The sequence below is a fragment of the Carassius carassius genome, chromosome 33, assembly GCF_963082965.1.
Source record: "Carassius carassius chromosome 33, fCarCar2.1, whole genome shotgun sequence".
In the NCBI taxonomy this organism is placed as follows: domain Eukaryota; kingdom Metazoa; phylum Chordata; class Actinopteri; order Cypriniformes; family Cyprinidae; genus Carassius; species Carassius carassius.
In genome coordinates, this window is record NC_081787.1 from 29010972 (window position 1) to 29032466 (window position 21495).

The 21495-nt window shown below is 39.1% G+C and overlaps 1 protein-coding gene across 3 annotated transcripts in view; it reads left to right on the plus strand.

Moving 5' to 3' along the window:
* Window positions 1-18876, plus strand: part of LOC132114056 (FERM and PDZ domain-containing protein 3-like) — a 96804-nt gene extending 77928 nt beyond the window's left edge. For 2 of the 3 annotated variants that reach the window (XM_059522185.1, XM_059522186.1), the window contains 9 exons: window positions 9877-10008; window positions 10987-11106; window positions 11210-11346; window positions 11846-11972; window positions 12468-12557; window positions 12696-12875; window positions 12968-13103; window positions 13634-14476; window positions 14817-18876. In XM_059522185.1, the coding sequence (XP_059378168.1) occupies window positions 9877-10008; window positions 10987-11106; window positions 11210-11346; window positions 11846-11972; window positions 12468-12557; window positions 12696-12875; window positions 12968-13103; window positions 13634-14476; window positions 14817-17590 (4539 nt within the window). In that variant the 3' untranslated portion in view covers window positions 17591-18876. The remainder of the gene's footprint in view (window positions 1-9876; window positions 10009-10986; window positions 11107-11209; window positions 11347-11845; window positions 11973-12467; window positions 12558-12695; window positions 12876-12967; window positions 13104-13633; window positions 14477-14816) is intronic. The other variant, XM_059522187.1, reaches the window with a different exon arrangement.
* The last annotated feature ends 2619 nt before the right edge of the window (window positions 18877-21495 follow it).

Genomic DNA, 21495 nt, shown 5'->3' on the forward strand with positions numbered 1-21495 from the left:
CCAGTTTAGGCTGGGTCGAGTCATGGAGGCGTGTCCTGATGTAAAGGGTGTGGTACGAGATGTGAGGGTGAGAACATGTCGAAGCTGTCCAGTTTTCTGCGGACAGGTCAAGAAAAACCAAGGTATGGAGAACTATCCCTCCACCATCCTCCACAGGGAAGTTAGGAGGTTGGTAGTTCTACTTCCGGTGGAGGAGCAGTAAAGGATCCCCATCATGGTGTGTTTCGGTTGATAAAGGATCCCCACCATGGTGTGTTTCGGTTGATGAAGGGTCCCCACCATGGTGTGTTTCGGTTGATAAAGGAGCCCCACCATGGTGTGTTTCGGTTCAAGACTTTCCCCACTACCATCCTTCCGTAGGCTGGTGGTGTGTTTCGGTAAAGGAGGATGTAATGTTACCAAGGACAATGCGTGTTGTTTATGGACACTAAAACCATCTTGAAAAGATAATTATTAAAGTTATGACATAATACGTTCATATCTGAGTATGCAATATTATTTGCATTATCATGGAGAGAATTTCATATCTTGAAGTTTAACAGTTTGGTTATGATGGCCTACTTGGATTCTAGAATCAGTAGACCAAGTGGGAGGTGTAGAACTTTCCAGCAGGTATATCTAATGTTTATATGTGAATATATATTACAAGAGATGGATGTTATTATTATGTTCTGAATTATTTGAGAAAATGATTGTGTACATTCCAAAGGCAAGCATATTTATGTTATATTTCATGTTATAATCTTACTAGGTTACAGGTTTGTTGTATTATCATTCCTGGTCATCAGAATGTCTGTGTATGCTTAATAAGTAAGTGCGCAGGCGCCTTTAATTTAGGTTTCATTTTCATTTTAGTTGATGGTCAGGACTGGTATGCCTTGCCGGTGAGTGGCTGTGAACTAACATTGCTAGTAATTTGGGTTGATATTTAATAACATTTGAGTGTGTAGTTTATTAGTTAATTCTGGTATTTGTGTTTGTGTTTTCATTGCAGGTTTACAACCTAACCTAACCTAACTAACGTCACTGACAGGCTAGCGTAGCAATAAGCTAGCTATGTGTGAGAGAGTATTGTGTGCACAATAAAAGCTCATAAAGTGACCCGAGTTGTATCCGCCATACTTGTCCTGAAAACCCTTCCAGTGGGGAGTTTATTGAGCTATAAAAGGTAGCTTAGTGAAGAACTGGACACAGATGGTAGAGTCAGAATTTGGCGTAAACAGAATGAGAACATGAATCCATCATGCCTTGTTAACACTGTGCAGGCTGCTGGTGGTGGTGTAATGGTGTGGGGATGTTTTCTTGGCACACTTTAGGCCCCTTAGTGACAATTGGGCATCGTTTAAATGCCACGGCCTACCTGAGCATTGTTTCTCACCATGTCCATCCCTTTATGACCACCATGTACCCATCCTCTGATGGCTACTTCCAGCAGGATAATGCACCATGTCACAAAGCTCAAATCATTTCAGATTGGTTTCTTGAACATGACAATGAGTTCACTGTACTAAAATGGCCCCCACAGTCACCAGATCTCAACCCAATAGAGCATCTTTGGGATGTGGTGGAACGGGAGCTCCGTGCCCTGGATGTGCATCCCACAAATCTCCATCAACTGCAAGATGCTATCCTATCAATATGAGCCAACATCTCTAAAGAATGCTTTCAGCACCTTGTTGAATCAATGCTAGGTAGAATTAAGGCAGTTCTGGGGGGGGCCAAGATGGCGGCATAAGAAGTGGATGCTTTTGCTGATGCTCCTGCCTCACTCAATATAAAACTCATCATTTGTTCAGTTGAGTGCGTAATTTAATGCATGTTGGCAATGTAACCTGAGGTACTATGTCATTAGAAACTTTTTGGCCTGATTCTTTTGTGAAAATGCCGAAACCATCGAAGAAACTCAAGAAAAAGGATCTACCTGAGGGCGCAGCTAGCGAGGATTGCCACACGAGCGACGATGTTGGCCAACTTGATCCAGCGTTATCTAGGGCGCTACAGGAGATGACTGATAAAATCACAAAGGTGATTGACGAAAGGCTTGGGTCGCTTGCGCAGACTATTCAAGCCCATTCGCAACAACTTGAGCAAACGACGGGTAGACTTAATGAAGCCGAGAACAGAATTGCTGAGGCCGAGTCGTCGGTTGATACCGCGAACGCGCGGCTTCAGTCTCTCGCGCGCCAAGTTTCGTCACTCGCCGAACACCTGGATGATATAGAAAATCGTGGGCGAAGGAAAAATTTACGTATCATTGGCCTCCCTGAAAATGCTGAAGGAACTAATCCGACCGCATTTCTTCAGACCTGGATCCCAGAGTTCCTCGGCATTGAGACAAAGTCGGGGATGCTTAAGCTGGAGAGAGCCCATCGCATCTCTATGCCGAAAACCGACGCCAAGGGTAGGCCTCGTCCGCTTATTGTTCGCTTCCACAACTTTCAAGATAAGCAGCGGGTTCTGGATGCCAGCAGACGCGAGGCACAAAAGGGAGATCTGATGTACAACAGCTGTAAAATATCGTTTTATCAGGATTGTTCCGCTGATGTTCAACGCAAGCGAAAGGAGTTTTATGCGGCGCGGCAAAAGCTACAGCAGATGGGAGCTCAATATGTCATGCTTTACCCAGCCAAACTCCGAGTTACCATCGGTAAAGTTACTAAAGTTTGTGAGTCCCCTGATGAAGTTCTGGCCTTTATTGACTCGACAAAGTGATCATTTTGTCTTGAATGGAGGTGGACTGTACCTGATGGTTTTAGGTAGGCTTAAATAATTTTATGGATCGTTTTGTTTCCCGCCTGCCTTAGTGGTATGTCTAAAAAAGTAGGCCTATCCTAATTTTTGTGCTTGATTTCGTACTCTCTAATCTGTCAATGAGTGAGACAGGTTGCGTTAAAGTGCATGGTTTCTTGAGTTGTTCAGTGTTTATCAAGTAGCCATATCTCTTTGAGGTTTGCAAGAGCCTTTTGCGCTGAACGGCGCTTTGTTGGTGCGCATCGTTCCCCTTGTTATGGGGGAAATACCCCTTGTAAAAGTATTGTTCACTGTTTTTTCTGTTTTTTTTTGTTTCTTTTTGTTTTTTGATGATATTTGTTATAATGTTCACTGTTGAAGCTTGGGCAGGCTCTTTTTCATTTGAGTACTTAATCTGTTACTTTATATAGAGGGAGGAGCACTTCCATATATCTGCATTTGCTCTATACATTAAAATTTGCTCTATAGATTAATGTTGGGTAGTAAATTAAGAATATGCACTTGGAATGTTAGGGGTTTGCATGGAACACTAAAATTAAGGAGGGTTATGTCTGTTCTTGTTAAGGAAAGGGTAGATATTGCTCTACTACAGGAAACACATCTGGATGATGAGGCACATTTAAAGTTAAAACACAATTGGATTGGCCAAATCTTTTTTTTCATCATTCACAACTAGTAGTAGAGGGGTTGCTATACTTATTAATAAGAACATCCCTTTTAATGTTGTAAAGAGTGACAAAGACCGATTTGGTAGATATGTTTATCTTAATGGGGTTCTTTATGGGGAAGAGGTATCGCTGCTAAATGTGTATTTTCCTCCAAATTTTTCCCCTGAATTTCTCATCTCAACCCTTGTTAAATTCTCTGTATATCCCTCTGAAACACTTATAATAGGAGGGGATTTTAACTGCCTGATGAACCCTTTGATGGACAAATGGCCTGTTAGAAATCCCTTTCATACTAAGCAGTCAAAGGCATTAGTAGCTATCTGTGAAGAACTAGACTATTTGGATGTTTGGCGAACTTTAAACCCGACACAAAGGGACTTTACCTTCTATTCTGCCCCGCACAAATGCCATACAAGAATTGACTATTTTTTAATTAATAAGCTGTTTTTGCAATCGGTCGCTTGCTGTGAGCTGGGTAACATTCTGGTATCAGATCATGCCGCTGTATATTTAGATCTATTAGTTCAGGGAGCCCCACAACGAACAAGAAGGTGGCGTTTCAACACTAGCTTACTTAAGGACTCGGCTTTTCTCTCTTTTTTCTGTACAGAACTCAAAATTTTTCTTTCAATTAACTCTACTGATTCAGTGAGCCCATCTTTAGTATGGGAAACTTGCAAAGCATATATTAGAGGGCTGATTATTTCATATTTGTCTAGCAAGCGACACAGACAATTGGCAAAACAAAAACTTCTTGAAACTGAACTTGATAATACTAAGAAGGAATTTAATGCAACTTCAGATTCTAAAATGCTTGAAAAAATATCTAACATTAGGACCTCTTTGGATTTGTTATTAACACAAAAAGCTAATACAAATTATTTATTTTCGAAGCAGAAATTGTATGAGCATGGTAACAAACCAAGTAAATATCTTGCTCAGCTGACCAAGGTTAGGGCAAAACAACAATTAATTACCTCTGTGTTGGACACATCTGGCAAACGACATTTTGATAATCCTTCAATTAATGATGTGTTCAGGGAATTTTATTCAGATTTATATAAATCTGAAAAATGTGTGGACAGTGCAGAGCGAATGTATTCATTTTTTAATAATTTACCCTTGAAAACTCTCCCACAAACTTATAAGGACCTTCTTGATGCCCCAATCAGTAGAGAAGAGGCTATGCAGGCACTTCAGAGTCTCCAGGCCGGTAAAGCACCTGGCCCGGATGGCATAAGTTCTGAATTATATAAGGAATTCCATTATGTCCTGCTGGATCCCTTTCTTGAGATGTTAAACCACTCTTTTGAAAAAGGATTGCTACCTGATTCACTAAGAGAGGCTGATATCTCACTAATTTTAAAAAAAGGGAAAGATCCAGAGGACTGTGGATCTTACAGGCCGATAGCACTGCTCAATTCGGATTTGAAACTGTTATCCAAAATACTTGCACTTAGATTAGAGCAGGTATTGCCAATATTAGTCTGTGAGGACCAGACTGGTTTTATTAAAGGAAGGAGTTCTAGCCACAATGTCAGAAGGCTTTTAAACATAATTAATATCTCACAAAATCAAAAACTTGATACCTTAGTTATTTCATTAGATGCCGAAAAGGCTTTTGATCGTGTTGAGTGGCCCTATTTAGTTTACACTTTGCAGAAATTTGGGTTTGGAGATACGTTTTTGAGGTGGGTGCAGCTGCTCTATAATAAACCCTCATCTGCTGTCATCACTAACAGCATTAGATCTAAAACATTTCTTCTGGGTAGAGGCACTAGGCAAGGCTGCCCACTTTCACCATTATTGTTTGCCCTTGCCATTGAACCCTTGGCAGAAGCAATAAGATATGATTCGGTGATTAGAGGGGTTACAATAAATGACAGACAACATAAGATTTCACTTTATGCAGACGATATTCTGCTATTTTTGTCGGATGCAAATACATCAGTTCCACGATTATTAGATGTTATACACTTCTTTGGAGAATTTTCTGGTTATAAGATTAATTTAACAAAATCTGTTGCTTTACCATTGGGCAGACTTACCTCGGAAACACAAATGCTCTCCTCTTTCCCTGTTAAATATTCCATGTCAGGTTTTACCTATCTAGGGCTTCACATAACCCCAACATTCCAACTTTTATTTAAAAGTAATTTTGATCCTCTTTTAAAAAAAATTCAGTGATTTGCAGAGGTGGAATGCTCTTCCCGTATCCTTTTTGGGAAGAATTGCTATAATCAAAATGAACATTTTACCTCGTTTAATGTACCCCTTAATGATGCTGCCTATTTTACTTTCTAGCAAAGTCATTAAGGAGCTTAATGGATGGCTTTCTTGTTTTATATGGAGTAAAAGGAAACCAAAGTTAAAAATGAGCAAACTACAGCTTCCTAGTCATAAGGGTGGTCTAGATGTTCCCAATATCAGACTGTATCAGCTGGCGTGTCAGCTTCGTTTTGTGGCGGATTGGTTGAAGAATGATCCAGGTTCTATTTGGCTTGATCTTGAAGCCTCACAATCTCTGTGCCCTCTTCAGAATCTTTTGTTTGTTGTCAACCCTAAAAAGTTAAAAGTTCTATATGATAGCCCAATCGTACGGAACACTCTTAAAGCTTGGGCGCAGTCGCGCAAGTTAGAGGGTAGGTTTAATTTGTCATCAGCTCTTACACCAATTCAAAATAATCCAAATTTTCCTCCTGGTACTGATGACTTTGGGTTCAACCTCTGGAATTCTTTAGGTATTGTGAGGCTGAAAGATACATTTGAGGGTTCATCACTTATGTCTTTTGAACAGTTGTCTGCTAAATTTAATCTGCCAAGACATCATTTTTTTAGGTACTTACAGCTAAGGGACTTCATTGGTAAAAAGACCACTTTGCATACTGATAGTTCCAGGACCGAAATTGAGAAAATACTACTAGAAGACACGAGACAAAAAAAGATATCTCATATCTATGTTACACTGAGTTTGACTCTCCCAGGGGACACAGATAATCTTAGACAGATGTGGGAAAATGATTTTGTAGTAAATATCTCCAGAGAGGATTGGGATTTAGTCTGGGATCATGCTAAAAGAATATCAGTGTGTAACAGAGCACGTGCTATTCAATTCAAAATAATACGTCGGCTACATATCACCCCTTTTATCAGGAATAAAATGGACCCAAAACTTTCCCCCAATTGCTCAAAATGTAAAATATCAGTTGGTAATTATATTCATTGTATTTGGTCTTGTCACAAAATTCAGTTGTTTTGGAAGAAAATCGCAGACCACATTGGCAACATTCTGGGAATGACAATTGATGTTGATCCTTGTTCATTTATTCTAGGTCTGCCAGCTGGTATTGTTTTGAATAAATATCATAAAAGGCTTTTTAGTATTTTAACTTTTGCTGCAAGAAAGAACATTTTGATGTTCTGGATAAGTGAGAAGACTCCTTCAATTAAAAAATGGCATGGCCTTGTGAAAGAGCTCATCCCAATGGAATTTTTAACATGCATACTACATTCTTCTACAGACGTTTTCAAACGAATATGGACACCCTATTTAGACTATGTTTCTCTTACTTTGGACAATTGCTTATATTTTTCTTGAAAACTGTTGTAATGGCTCATGACAAGAAGCCTATTCCTGTGAGTATTGATGTATCTTCCCTTGTAACCTATTTATTTTATTAATAATTGATTTGAGAATTGTGTATTTAAGATCTGCCTGAACTGTTGTTCTTTTTTTTTCTTTTTTTTTTTTATGCCTTGTCTATTCTGTTGGAAAAAAAATGGAAAATTTCAATAAAAATATTTGAAAAAAAAAAAAAAGAATTAAGGCAGTTCTGAAGGAGAAAGGGGGTCAAACACAGTATTAGTATGGTGTTCCTAATAATCCTTTAGGTGAGAGTACATCTGCATACATTTGAATATTGACATTTGGATATGCATTAGGCAAATCATTCATATGAAGTTTAAATAAGATTGGACCTAGAATAGATCCTTTGGGACCTCTGTAAAGCAGTCAAAATGAGGACATTTGGTGCTGTTGCACACACATCACTTTCTATTGCAAAGATGTGATTTCATCCAAAGAACTGCTTCTGAGAAATTCTAAGAATATTAAAGATTTTGTTTTGAATGCTTTCTTAAGTAAAAGATTCTTTCAAAACAATTTATGGACAATAAATCCTCCCTTGTTTTTAAATGAGATTATTCTCACTGTACAACCTTATAATTCAAGTGTTACCTAGTCACTGTGCAGGAGCTACTAGTGATCTGGACCATTATTTTAAAGTTAATGGCAATTTTTTATAATTGTTCATAGTTAATTAGTAGTTCTTGATGCTTCTCTCACTAAAAAAATATTGATTAACTAATAATAGTCCTAAATTTGCCACTACTTCCTGATTAGGTAATCCTGTTTCAGTATTAATATTAGTAGCTCAAGTGTTATTGTAGTATTCATTTGTCCTGTATTATATCCTGCACTCAGACTATCATTCTAAAGTGTTACAGTATATAGTAATGTAGCTTCATGAGCCAACATTATATTTTTCTTTCTGAAAGCTAAAGGTAAAAAGGGTAAGAACTTTCTTTTGTACAGCTAATCTTACGTTACGTCAGATTAAAGAAAAAAGTTAACTCCAAGAACTATGATCAACTGGAAGAAATGCAATACAGTTTTTATTCAATTATAGCTTTCAAAGGCTCTATATTCTTTTGGAGGTGTAGATCTGTAATTGAGGTTTGTTGGTTTCAGGCCAAAAAAACCTAGTGAGCTTTTACCTCTCCTGCACTTGTTGGATCACGGCGTGGTTAACTTTTCTCACAATCTGTCCTAAAATTATATCTTCAGCCTTTGGTCAGTATCATCAAGCAGATTATATCAATCCCGCTGACAGAACACCGCGCAGTAATCTATCTATCTCCTATAGCTAGAGTTACTGTCATCAAACCCAATAACGCTCCACACAAGCACGCATTGGTGCTTCAACACAGAGTGTTTAAACACAGTATTTGCTTTGGTCACATGGAAACCTCATTAAATATTTGTCATCCATTTCTGAAGTAAAAAAAAAAAAAAAAAAAAAGTAAAAGTGACATGACATGACACAGCCAAGTTTGGTGATGCATACTTAGGATTTGTGCTCTTTATTTAACTCATCCAAAGTGCACACACACACACACACTGTGAAGTCAAGTCAAGTCACCTTTATTTATATAGCACTTTAAACAAAAAAACATTGCGTCAAAGCAACTGAACAACATTCATTAGGAAAACAGTGTGTCAATAATGCAAAATGATAGTTAAAGGCAGTTCATCATTGAATTCAGTGATGTCATCTCTGTTCAGTTTAAATAGTGTCTGTGCATTAATTTGCAATCAAGTCAACGATATCGCTGTAGATGAAGTGACCCCAACTAAGCAAGCCAGAGGCGACAGGGTAAGGAACCGAAACTCCATCGGTGACAGAATGGAGAAAAAAACCTTGGGAGAAACCAGGCTCAGTTGGGGGGCCAGTTCTCCTCTGACCAGACGAAACCAGTAGTTCAATTCCAGGCTGCAGCAAAGTCAGATTGTGCAGAAGAATCATCTGTTTCCTGTGGTCTTGTCCTGGTGCTCCTCTGAGACAAGGTCTTTACAGGGGATCTGTATCTGGGGCTCTAGTTGTCCTGGTCTCCGCTGTCTTTCAGGGATGTAGAGGTCCTTTCTAGGTGCTGATCCAGCATCTGGGCTGGATACGTACTGGATCCGGGTGACTGCAGTGACCCTCTGATCTGGAAACAGACTGGATCTGGTGGCTACGGTGACCTCGGAATAAGAGAGAAACAGACTAATATTAGCGTAGATGCCATTCTTCTAATGATGTAGCAAGTACATAGGGTGTTATGGGAAGTGTTTCCGGTTCCGGTTTACCTAATTAATGCAGCCTAAAAATCCTTTAACGGATTTGGATATTAAAAGCATATTAGTTATGTGTAAACCAGGTTAAAGAGATGGGTCTTTAATCTAGATTTAAACTGCAAGAGTGTGTCTTCCTCCCGAACAATGTTAGGTAGGTTATTCCAGAGTTTAGGCGCCAAATAGGAAAACACACACAGGGAGCAGTTGGGGGTTCAGTGTCTTGCTCAAGGGCAACTCAGTCATGGTGCTGAAGGTGGACAGAGCTGTACATTCACTGCCCCCCACCTACAATTCCTGCCGGCCCAAGTCTCAAACTCGCAACCTTTGGATTACAAGTCCAACTCTCTAACCATTAGGCTACAATGGGTCGGGTGACTAAGAGTGTTGATTTCAGTGTTTTTCTGTCCTCCTGTAGTTTACACTCTGCCAGTGCTGTTGCTTTGCACTGTAATATCTGAGCTATTGTAATACAGCATAATTCATGCTTTAGGAACTAAAAACCACAACCATTAGTTAATACAGAATTCTAGAATTCAAGAATTCTTTTCCCATTTGCCACAGGATGTGATATCATCGCTGCAGGATCGCCTCTCTCTACGCTACATCGAGCATTTCGCTTTGGTGCTGGAGTCTGGTGGACTGGCCCAGAATCAGAGGCTGCATCTGCTCCAGGAAAGCCAGCCACTGTCTCATGTGAGTAAATGCCACCCAAAAAACACCATCTGATACTTTTCCTCCACTCTACAGTTCAAACGGTTTAAAAGCAGCCTTCAACGTAGAGCACAAGGTACTTCACACCAGCTTTTTATGGCGAGTTGCTACAAACAACCTTAAGGGAATACTTCAGCCCCAAAATGAAAATTCTGTCATTATTTGTAATTAATAAAACCTGTAAGACCTTTGTTCATCTTAAGAACACAAATTAAGATATGTTTGATGAAATCCGAGAGCTTTTTGCATAGGCAGGAACGCAACTACCATGTTCAAGGCCCAGAAATGCAATAAGGATATATGGCTGCAGAGACTGACATGGAAGAGAAGAACCTGTTGAGTAAAATTTTATTTTTGTTTACTTTGTGCACAAAAAGTATTATTGTAGCTTCATAACATTACGGTTGAACCACTGATGTCACCAGTCCTATTTAAACAATGTCATGAAGGATTTACGGGTTTGGAAGGGCATAAGGGTGAGTGATTAATAACAGAATTTTCACATTCAAGTGATAGTATTTATTCCTGATGCTAATGTTATCCATCATGATTGGAAAATATTCCAAAAGCATTATGCCCCAATGGAAGCAAGTACATCTGACCATCTGTACAAGGCATTTGAAATGCTCAGTCACTAATTTAGTTATTTGATTAGCAACAGAAATTACATTTTGATTTAAATTCAGTTATTCCAAATCATAAATGTTCACTAGTTTAAATTGGATTTTCAATCATAGATTTTCTTTTCAGTGTGGTCTCAGACTAATGGACCCCATTGTATATGAATATATTGTAATGGAACGGTGTGACTGTTCTTTCAATAAGAACCTGAATTACAGGATGATAGATTTAATTTGGAATGAATGCTAGCAGCACACCACTTAATGCAATGTGCCAATTTAGTACTGGAATGTTTATTAGTGTTTTATTTCAAAGGTGTATTTTATTCTGTATTTTCAGGTAGTTCACAGGACCTACTTCCAGGGAATGAAGTGTCTTTTCCGTATTTGCTTCTTCCCAAAAGACCCTGCTGACTTATTGAGGAGAGACCCCGCTGCATTTGAGTACCTCTACATACAGGTGGATTTAGTCAGGAATATCCACATAAGAAACAAATGCTCCCAGGAGTGGTCTATATTAATATGTAGCCTCTTGATGTGTTATTTGTTCCGAATTCCCACAGTGCCGCAATGACGTCATTAAAGAGAGATTTGGGATGGACTGGAAGTCTGACGTCATGCTTAGGTTGGCAGCCCTTCACATCTACATCACTGTGTCGATGGCGAGACCCAATCAGAAGATTTCTCTAAAGCACGTTGAGTAAGTCTTTGTCTGAAAAGAGTTAATTTTATTGAACCTAATCATCACCTTTATTTAAATATCACATTATAACTTAAGGTCCGTTCACAAGATGGATCTTTGAAAATTCAGTGCACTAAACTGATTTTAAATGCAACAATGGATGTTAATGTGTGTTTTAAAAATGTAAAGTTGCCCAGTGCTGCCCTTGTGTTTTTTGCTGAACATGCCTTCAGCATAACCTTTTCCAAAGAGACATTATTAGACTTTGGATGACCATGTTTGTATGGCAACCATGCGGAGCATATAGTTTTACACCAGTGGCAGCTGACACTCGTATTCTTATTTCTTGTATATAGATTTCTATTTGTATATTTATCTTGGTGTTTTGGAGCTGAGGTAATGAACCTAATTTCCCCCAAGGGATTAATAAAGTATTTCTGATTCTGATCAAAAAGCACTATAAGGTCTTGTAGCTAGTTGCATGCTTTGAAGACACATCTTGTACCATTATTTTTAGGAAAGAATGGGGTTTGGAACCTTTCCTACCTTTGACGCTGTTGCCAACCGTCAAGGAGAAGAACATCTGCAAGACTCTATCACAGCTGTTGAAGACATATCAGCATCCTCCACCAGCAGGCAACAAGGTACATCTGGTTACCAAGAATGATTTGTAGCAAATATACACTAAAAACACAAGAACTGATGTTTTACCCGACTTTCACAGTGCATTGTGTTGTGTTTTAGAGTTAACTGAAATGTCCATGAACTTGATGGATAATATCCTGGCAGAAGATTACCAGTACATTTATTTATTACTTTTAAACTGTATTTAACTGTAATTGAGGTCTTTCTCCTCAAATGTAAATCAAGAAACGTGCAGCAAAGAAACCATTTATCTCTTCAGTCTAAGGCAGAACGATTTTTGTATTGCCGTTTTAATTTTTTATGCCCTAAGAGCATAGTTTATATGTGTATTGTTGAAATAGAGATATGCAAAAAAGAGTGCAATTAATTGCTCATACATATCATTGATATACATAGCAAACCTTTTAGCAGCAAAACATTGCCCTCTGCTGGCCAGAATGTCACACTCTTTGCACTTGCAGTTTTATTTTCTCTTTACCCATGTTTTTATGCAGGTTTCTCCTCTTCAAGGGAAACTACAGTACATGCGTGTCTTAAATGACCTTCCACCATTTGGAGGCTTCTTGTTTCACACAGTTGGCTTGGTAACATGAATCTGAGAATCTTCTCAAACAATAATCAAGACACTTTTGCATTGATTTTCATGGTTTTAAAAAATTACAAACTTACCTTTCAAACTTCAGATTATTCAGTTTCTCATTATTATCTTTTTCTATTGAAAGGAGGAGAAGCAGTCAGCCACTACATTGTTGGTTGGGCCGAGACACGGTATCAGTCATGTGATTGACCTGAAGAACAACCTAACAACTGTCTTAACAGAGTTCAGCCGCGTGGCCAAGGTCCAGCTCTTCAGAGAGCACCATGGAGTAGCCCGGGTGGAGGTTGTTATTGTGGAGGCAAAGGTTTGGAAAAATACTCTAAAACAGCATTGCAATATATAATGTTCTAAAATGCAATACTATACTAATATCTGTTTCCATACTAATTAATGTAGCCCTTGGTCTTATTAATGGAGTGGCCAGATGCATCAAACTTTGCCTGTTTGATCTCTGGGTATTACAAGCTATTTGTGGACCCTAAAAGGACAATCTACAGCAGGATACCTGGTCAGTCTTATACGATCAAGGCAGGTATGTTAGAAATCTTACTGCTATTGTTGAATAAGTAAATTGTAATTTCATTCAAAATAAAACAAAGATACTGCATGTAATTTTCTGACAGTGCATTTGCTTTGCTTTTCATCTTTCACTGACTAGCTGAACTAAAATATGTTGTATTGAATATGCAATTTGGGACATTTCAAAATAAAATGTATGTAAAAATGGTGAGAAAAAATCCATCAGAGTGATCCCTCCATCTTCTTGAGCTCTCCATCCTCATCTTGAGTCAGTTTATGCAGGTGTAACTGAAATGTTAATCAAGCTATATTCATATTTCTGGAAGTTGAGTATATTTTGCGTCATGTAACTAAAGCATGTATTGGATGTTCGCATCGCCTGTGGTCTGCCAAAAAGAAAGATCGCAGCATGTCATCACATCCCACAAGGCTCTTTTCCATCTCTGAGAACTCAATTCAACAGACTCACCTTTGTCATCTGGACTCATTCCCATCCATCATCTTTTCTACTCGTTCAACCACTCAGACAGTTCTGTCATTTAGATTCCAGAAGCTCCCATGCCCAATACCACTCCGGAGCCACAGTGCCAAGTGGGACTCGGCGAGAAGAGAGAGAGGGGTCGTCTAGAGAGCCAATACAGAAGACATCGGCATCACCCATATCTCAGCACCTTGGCCTGTGTCACATCCATTTAAAAGAGCAACAACAGCTGCAAGAGCTTCAGATACAAGCTGAACAGGAGCTTGACATTAATGAGAACCTTATCTCGCAGGTACAGTGTCGTTCACGCACAAAGTCTGACCCGACTCTAAAGAGCACTGAGTCTGTGGCTGAAAATGAACGTCCCGCTGATGACAGCTCAAGCTTCAGGAACAGAGCGAAAACAATGGAGCCTTCACAGAGGATTTTCTGTGACTCCTGCAAGGCAAAACTCCAAGCTAAAGGTTTGACCTCAGACACTGGGGAGACAGGAAGGCTCATTTTGCAGCAGTGCACAAATGCATGTGCTACCCGTGAAGGAGGGGTTGTTGATCTCATTGCCTTACCGCTACCTGGGAATGAGGAAGATGAGGAGATGGATGACGGAGGAGGAAAACTGCAGCCTCCCCCTCCTGCCATAGCAGCACCACCTCCGGGGTTTCGCGATAACAGTTCTGATGAAGACGACCCGAAAAAGAGTCGGAAAGGAATCAGAGCCTCTGCTGCTGTGGCAGGGGGTCGAGAGGACGTTCCTGTTACACTGATTGATAATGTGACCACTAGGACGGTTCGAGACCATGCTCAGGAGTTAGACGATGCATTAGTGTCCACCCTCCAGGCGCTGGAAGCACTAGCTGCATCGGAGGACTACCCACACCATCACCAGCAGACACCACAGACAGCAGGTGGACATATGTACTATTAAAAGTTCTGGTTCTTTACATGTCTATAAGTAAATTAATCTTTAGAAAGTCAAAGCAAACTGTAAAATCAGAGATATTCATTAAAAATTATTTGTGTCTACACTTAATATTATATCAAGGTCCCAAAACAAGTAATGCAGTGTTACCTACTGCATACCAACACAATAACAAACAGGATCTTAACACTTTAGGAATTTTTAGTATTTGATTTTTTACTTATTCTTAATTAGGACATACATTTTGTCCTTATAATTTTGCCTACCTGAAATGATCTTATGTTATTTCTTAAGAGCATGGTTGTTTTCTTTCTGTTTCCTCACAGGGTTGATTGTGCTTGCTGCCATAACCCCCGAATCATCCCTAGACTCCGGACATGAGACAAACTCATCAGAGCTAACTGATGTGTCTGAGATGGTGTCTGCCATGAAGCAGCATCAGAACCAGGCCTATCTACTGGCCCACCACATCAACAAAGAGCGACTTTTCAGTCGGCGAGACTTCCCTTTGACAATCCCTGGCTGTACCACACAAGCAATTGGTAGGGGGGCTTTTTCAATGAGTCAGATCCGTGGCGGGTGTCCACCAAAGCCTGTGATCTTAAGTAAGACTGTGCCCTTGAAAGTATGCTCCAATCAAGGAATCAGCCCCTCTGATAACTCTGTGGTGCAGGGGAAGAGCCATGAAACAAAAAGTGAGAAGGATTTAGAAAAAAATGAAAAAGGCCCTGTCAAAGATTGCTTGGAAAAGTCTGAACTGCAGACATCTGAGGAACTTAAAGCATCAGAGCAAGAGACTGCTCCCAAAATCGATACGGATCAGTTGCCTCAAGCTAATGAAGAGAAAACAAGCTCCATTACCTCAGAAGGTGTCCAGGAAAAAGATTCTGGTACAGTCATCCTAGAAACTACCAGTATAGCCTTACCCGTTCTCTTACCTGTGGATAGAACTGCATCTGCTGAGATTTGTCCGACAAATATGTGCCAAGATGCCGAGAATGCCTCAAGTGAGACCACTAAGCCTTCAAGTTCCAAGGGCCTTTTGCCAGCTGCTGACTTGTTCTGCACCTGTCCAGTACGGCCAGAGCCTGGCCCACAGGTGCGTCTGAAAGATCCACAGGCCCAAAAAGTTGTTGTATTTCACACATCATCGCCCACAGATGATGAGCGTCTCCGTGCCAAAGGACTTCAGTTAGCTAACAACAAAGAGAACACAGCAAAGACATCTGATGCAAGCTTGGCTAAGCCTAGCACCCAGCCTCCTACCAAGTACTCACCAGTTATGCCTGTTAAAGTAGAACGGAAAGAGATGTCAGAGACAAAAGCAGAGAACTCCCAGAGTAAAGCCCCTGTGGAACCACAGAAATCTGCTAAAAGTTTGCCTGTTCTGGTAGACACAACACTTGTCCTAAGTTGTGCGGAAAAGGGTGCAACTATCCCAGGAGCTGAGTACAAGAACCAGGCAAATAACAAAGTCAAATATCAACGTAGTACTCCCTTCCTGAGTTTTAGGAACTTAATTTCAGCCACTTTCCCAGCACGTTTGCGCAGAGAGACAGATGAGCGACGTGCTCAACTTCAAAAGGTCAGGCAGTATGAGCTAGAATTCCTGGAGGAGCTTCTAAAACCTAAAACATCACAAGGAGAGTTCATACCAAAGGGATCCTCTCCTGTTCCCTCATTTACTCCGTGTGCCTGCCAGTTGCGCACAAGTCCTGTACAGAAAGTTCCTGGGATCTCACGAGAACAGCGGCGCAGCTGTGATTGCAAGAGAATGTGCCGTGGAATGCGCCTCCCGGATACAGCTGTTGGTTCTGCAGCAGACCAGAGAGGAAGAGAGAGGGCAGTCTCCAAAACACCCCCAGCAATTCCAAAGTCTCCACATGCTCAAGGAGAATTACGTAAACTTCAGACTCTGGAAATCAAAACCACTCGAATCCGCTCCACAAGCCTAGAGTCGAGGGAACCCAGAGATACACCCGCGTCATGTTTGCCTACTTGCGCTACCCATTCAGAATGCATGGGTGCACCACAGTACAAAAAGCTACAAAGGAGATATAGCATAGGGAAGATAGACAATAATGACAGCACCCCCCTGTATGCTGAGGTTAAAACTACAAAAGCAAAGAGCCTTGAGAAAGAAATGGAAAGAGTCAGGGCCACTGGACTTAGACTTCCAACTCCAGTGGAGCCTGCACATACTAAAGATGGGGATGCAAAGAAGAAGGGGATATTTTTTATTCAGGGAGAGGAGCTGCTTCAGGAAAGATGTGAGGGTACCACTGAGGTTCTAGGATTGCCGAGTGAGGACACTGAGGACAGAGAAAAATGCTGCTCCTTCTGCTTCTGTTACCGCAAATGTGAAGCTGCTGATGAGAGTAGTGAAAAAGATGAACTGTCTTATTCCATCCCCCTGCAGGTTTTGCCCGGAATGCACCTAGACTCAAGGGCAATGCCAGTAGTCAGCAAAACACTTCAGGTACTCAATGCAGAGGATTGCAGTGGGGAAGAGGAAGAAGAAGAGGAGCCACAAACACAGAGGATTGATCTGCGGGCCTGTGGAAATCTGGAAACTAGCCTGGGAAGGGTACAATCCTTGCAGGACAAAACATTCTCGCTACCTGATGGATTCCTAAATGCACAACTTGATGCCAATGAGCTGCTCTCAATTTTAAGGCAGTGTGCCAACAGTCCCCAAATCGAGGGTGAACCTCGTATCCCTCCTGCAAAATTGGCAGAGTACAAGCAAGAACTTGCAGTTCATTTTAAAGAGTTCAGGGCATCATGTAGACGAGTGGCAAGTGTTGAGAAAAGTCCCTCACGAATGTTAAGTGCTGTCACAGCTAGCTTCCAGGTGCTGTGCAACCTTACTGAAACATTCATTCGGCTGGTCAGGGGTGTGCGATCTGAAACTCAAAAACTTCAGCTTTTACTTAAGGTTGAGGAGGTAGCTGTCAACTACACCCTTCTTCTTCGTGCTGCTGAAGAGGCAATGGGACATTCTAGTAGCCTCCCCAATAAGAGTGCAAGTCCTCAACTCCACACATCCATCAACATGGGCTCTCTTAATCGCTCCATCAAAACCTTGCCCAGCAAGTAATGACTCATTCATGCACGAGATTGTGAGGCAGGAAAGAAAGACAGCTAGTGAACACTCTGGCAGGAATCTCTTTAGATCATACATCGGTTTACATTTTGACTTGCCTTTCTGTTGGCCGCCTGTTAAACTTCAAAACCACATAACTATCTACTGTTATTTGTTTCTGAAAGTTGTGCCAACATGTACCTACCAAGGCTCTTTTACATTATGTGCACAGAAGTGAGAAAACAAACAGTTGATCCTGTGCATTCTAGATGATCAATAGGGCTGTTCACTCTCATGTTCTTAGAGAAAGGGTACTGTGAAATGGACTTAGTTTTGTATATTTAGTTGTTCCTATATTTAAACAACAAAGTGACTGTCTTGGGAAGGGCTGGTGGGGTTTTTATGTGCCCTAAAAATGGTTCATATAAAGTATTACGAAAAATATACATATTATCATTAATGCAGTTACTGTTGAGACATTGTAGAACTAAAAATAGATTATAAATTATAGATCTAAAACAAATGACCTGAGGGTGTGTATATATATATATATATATATATATCGCAGAGAATTACATGGTAACAGATTTTGTACATTAGGTAGAGAGAGAACTGGTTATTTGGTATTGTGTTTGTTTTTACATTTTGTTTGTTGTGACATGAAATACTCCCTTTTCACAATATCGCATTCACAATGTCTGGATTTGTACCTCTAAATAAGCTTCTGAACTGGAACTTTAATGAATATTTATGAACACAAGAGCCCATTAACAAGATAGTGGAAAGAAACACCTGCCCAGGGCAGACAATGTAGCAGACTTAAATTCACTGAAACATTAATTGAAAGGAAACAAAGGTTGAGGTGAGACCAAGATGAAAAAAAACGCTTCTGTTTGCTAACGCACAAAAAATAGTTTCTTGCTCTCACCCCTACAAACGCATCCAGACCCATACCTCATACATGTAGTGGCATAATTTTCTGTATTGGAGGAGTGGGCTAAGCTCATGCTATCTGCATAATTTAGTGCAATCACTAAGCTAATGCTTGTGTGCATAAAACGAAACCATTCTGTTTCCATGTAAAACCTAAATATGTGCACAAATAACCAATGTTTCACAGTATTTTTTGAATATTGCATTGTTTTTCTTCTATAACTTGAAACGTCTTAAATGTAGAAAACTTTATTATTATTTTTTTCATGTGATGTCATCCGTTGTGCACTCTTGAGAACATAACCCCATCCCAGTACACACACACACAGAATAGTTTTATATGTATTTTAATAAAACCAACTGCTGTCTTCTGCCTGAAAACTTTTCTGTCTCCACTTCCAATCTAGGATACAAATGGGTAAATTATGGTTTCATAATCCATGTAAGGCTCTACTACTGTGACATTTAAATAGTTAACATCTCACTGTTTTGGTGTCTTGCATGTTACCTCTATTTTAAAATAGAATTGGATGAAGTGGGCTCTGTAAAGCCAGCAACTCAAAGACTGTTTAATTCCAGATTTGGATTATTTCATATCATTAAAAGATCAGTGAAAGTACAGATACAATCTAGTGTTTTGCAATATTTCCATATAAAAGTAAAGTATAATTATTGTAAGGAACATGTGATATTTGTGAAGCTTCAAATCATTTTGAGAATAACTAACATTGCATATATTTATCAAAATAACTTTTTTTAAAGAGAAATCACATGTATCTTATGATTTATAGTAATATGTACCAGAGACAAATAATAACTATATTTTAGAGTGTAATATAGCATGTAACATGTTTATTTTTATAAAATATGTTACAATAAACTATATCCTCATGTTTATACTTTTTTTTTCAGACATACTTTCTGTCAAAGACTAGTTGCATTGCCAAAATGAGATTTGTTACTGTGGTTCTTCTTTTGTTGTGTATGTTCATATTTCGTTCTTTGCGTTCTTGCTTCACTGTGGTCTTTTTGTGTGTAAGGTCATGTTTAAAGCAATAAAGAATATTAAAAGTAACATTTTCATCTTAGTTTTGGCTATGAGAGCAACTGATCTAATTCATAATGAGTGACACTTAATTAAAAATATACAGTAACAAAGCGTTATATAATTTGCAAACCATCATCGTTAATTCATAGATTTATGATCTGTTGCTACATTGCAAATTCATCAATAGACTAAATACAAATAGTGAGTTCTTCACGTACAACAATTAACAATTTAATTAACTCATATGTAAAGAGTTAGATTGTGTTTTTAATCCTTTGTTAACCATATATAACTAATGTACAGTATTTTAAAGCATTCGTAGAGTTGGTAATGGTTATGGGAGTAAATAGGTGGTTTTTTTTAGGTCATGGAAAATACTGAATTGCCATTAATTTTAAACCTACCTTTCTTAAACATTAACTAATAATAACAAGTGTTCCTCAATGTTTACATATACATTAAACATAAAAGTCTATCAATTCACTTCATTCACAAACATTTCTTTACTATTAATAACATTTTAATGTTTGCATGAACCATTAACAATAGCTTTACTGGTTTAAAATCACAAAGGATAAAAGCATTATCTAACTCTTTACATTCAAGTTATCCGATTCAAAAAATAAAATTGAATGGGTTATTAATAATATAATAATTTCTATTTCTCAACTATGTTAGTTAGTTAATCAATTTACAATCTGGAAAATGCATCTGAAAGTGATTTGTTTGCCTTCTTTGATCTCAGTAGCAGTTTTGTGACTGGCACAGGATCCCCCAAAAGTGCACTGTGAACTGGTATTTCAGTGTAGCTTTTAATAAAGCCTATCCATTCTGGAGCTGATGACATTTCAAGAACATGCACAGCAATATATATATATACTGTGAATTCGTGGTGAAAGGAAAAACACAATCTGCACTGTGTGTAAAGTAAAATCCACAAAGTCAGTAAGTAACTCTACTCTATCTACAGACCTATAATACAGTAGCAGTCCCAGTGTTTTTAATATATTTATGACTATTCAAGTCAAAATGAAGAGCGGCAGGTGCACCACACCTAAATGCAGTCGTTTATTTTGATGCATAACTTTTTTCATTGTCGAGCTCCGGGAAGGCACATATTTTAAACGTATTTTACGTATTATTTTCTTTTTCTGAAAGAAGGTGCTTACTATTCAGAAAACGCTGTTTAGCCACCTCTGGAGGTCAAATGAAATCTTATGAGCTGTCCGATTCATTTGATATGAGATTTAGAGAGTTTTTGACTTCTTTTATCAGTACAATGCACAGTTCAACACCTGGATTTTGTAACTTTTAGTCGATAAACATTAAATAGACATCAAATTAGAGTGTAGTTATAGCATACATTAAATGCATTTAATAACATTTAAATAAAGGTTTTCAACTACAATTTTTAATTCATTTGGAGGAAGGGTGAATGAAGACATTTTAAGACCCACAGAAGCTGTGTAGTCGAACAGGTTCCTTTTTACATCTATTGGATGTCATGCCGTTCACATCTGTGGTGGACTGTGGGATTTTTAGGGAACCTTACAGTGCACTAGAAGCATTCTGTGATTGAGAAAGCGTTTAAAACATCTGTGACGCGCACACAGTCAGAACAGCAACAGCACATGTAACTAGCCACTTTAATGGCATAATACAACATTTATAAGCAGATTAAAATGATTTTCCTTGAATTATTTATTTAGACTGTTAATTTCTTACATCTGAAAAGTGCTAAGATCTGCTAAACGTCAAGGGAAGAATACCTGAGTGTGAAACCATTTCTTAAAAGAAAAAAAAAAGCTTTCTGAAAGAAATGTTAATTTTGTTTCCTTCTTACCAGTAGTCCATCGGTCAGAAAATAACTGAAATGCATGAATTTAATTTTCCTGTAACAAACAGCACTATCTGTTTTTTTTCACCGCTGCCAAACGAA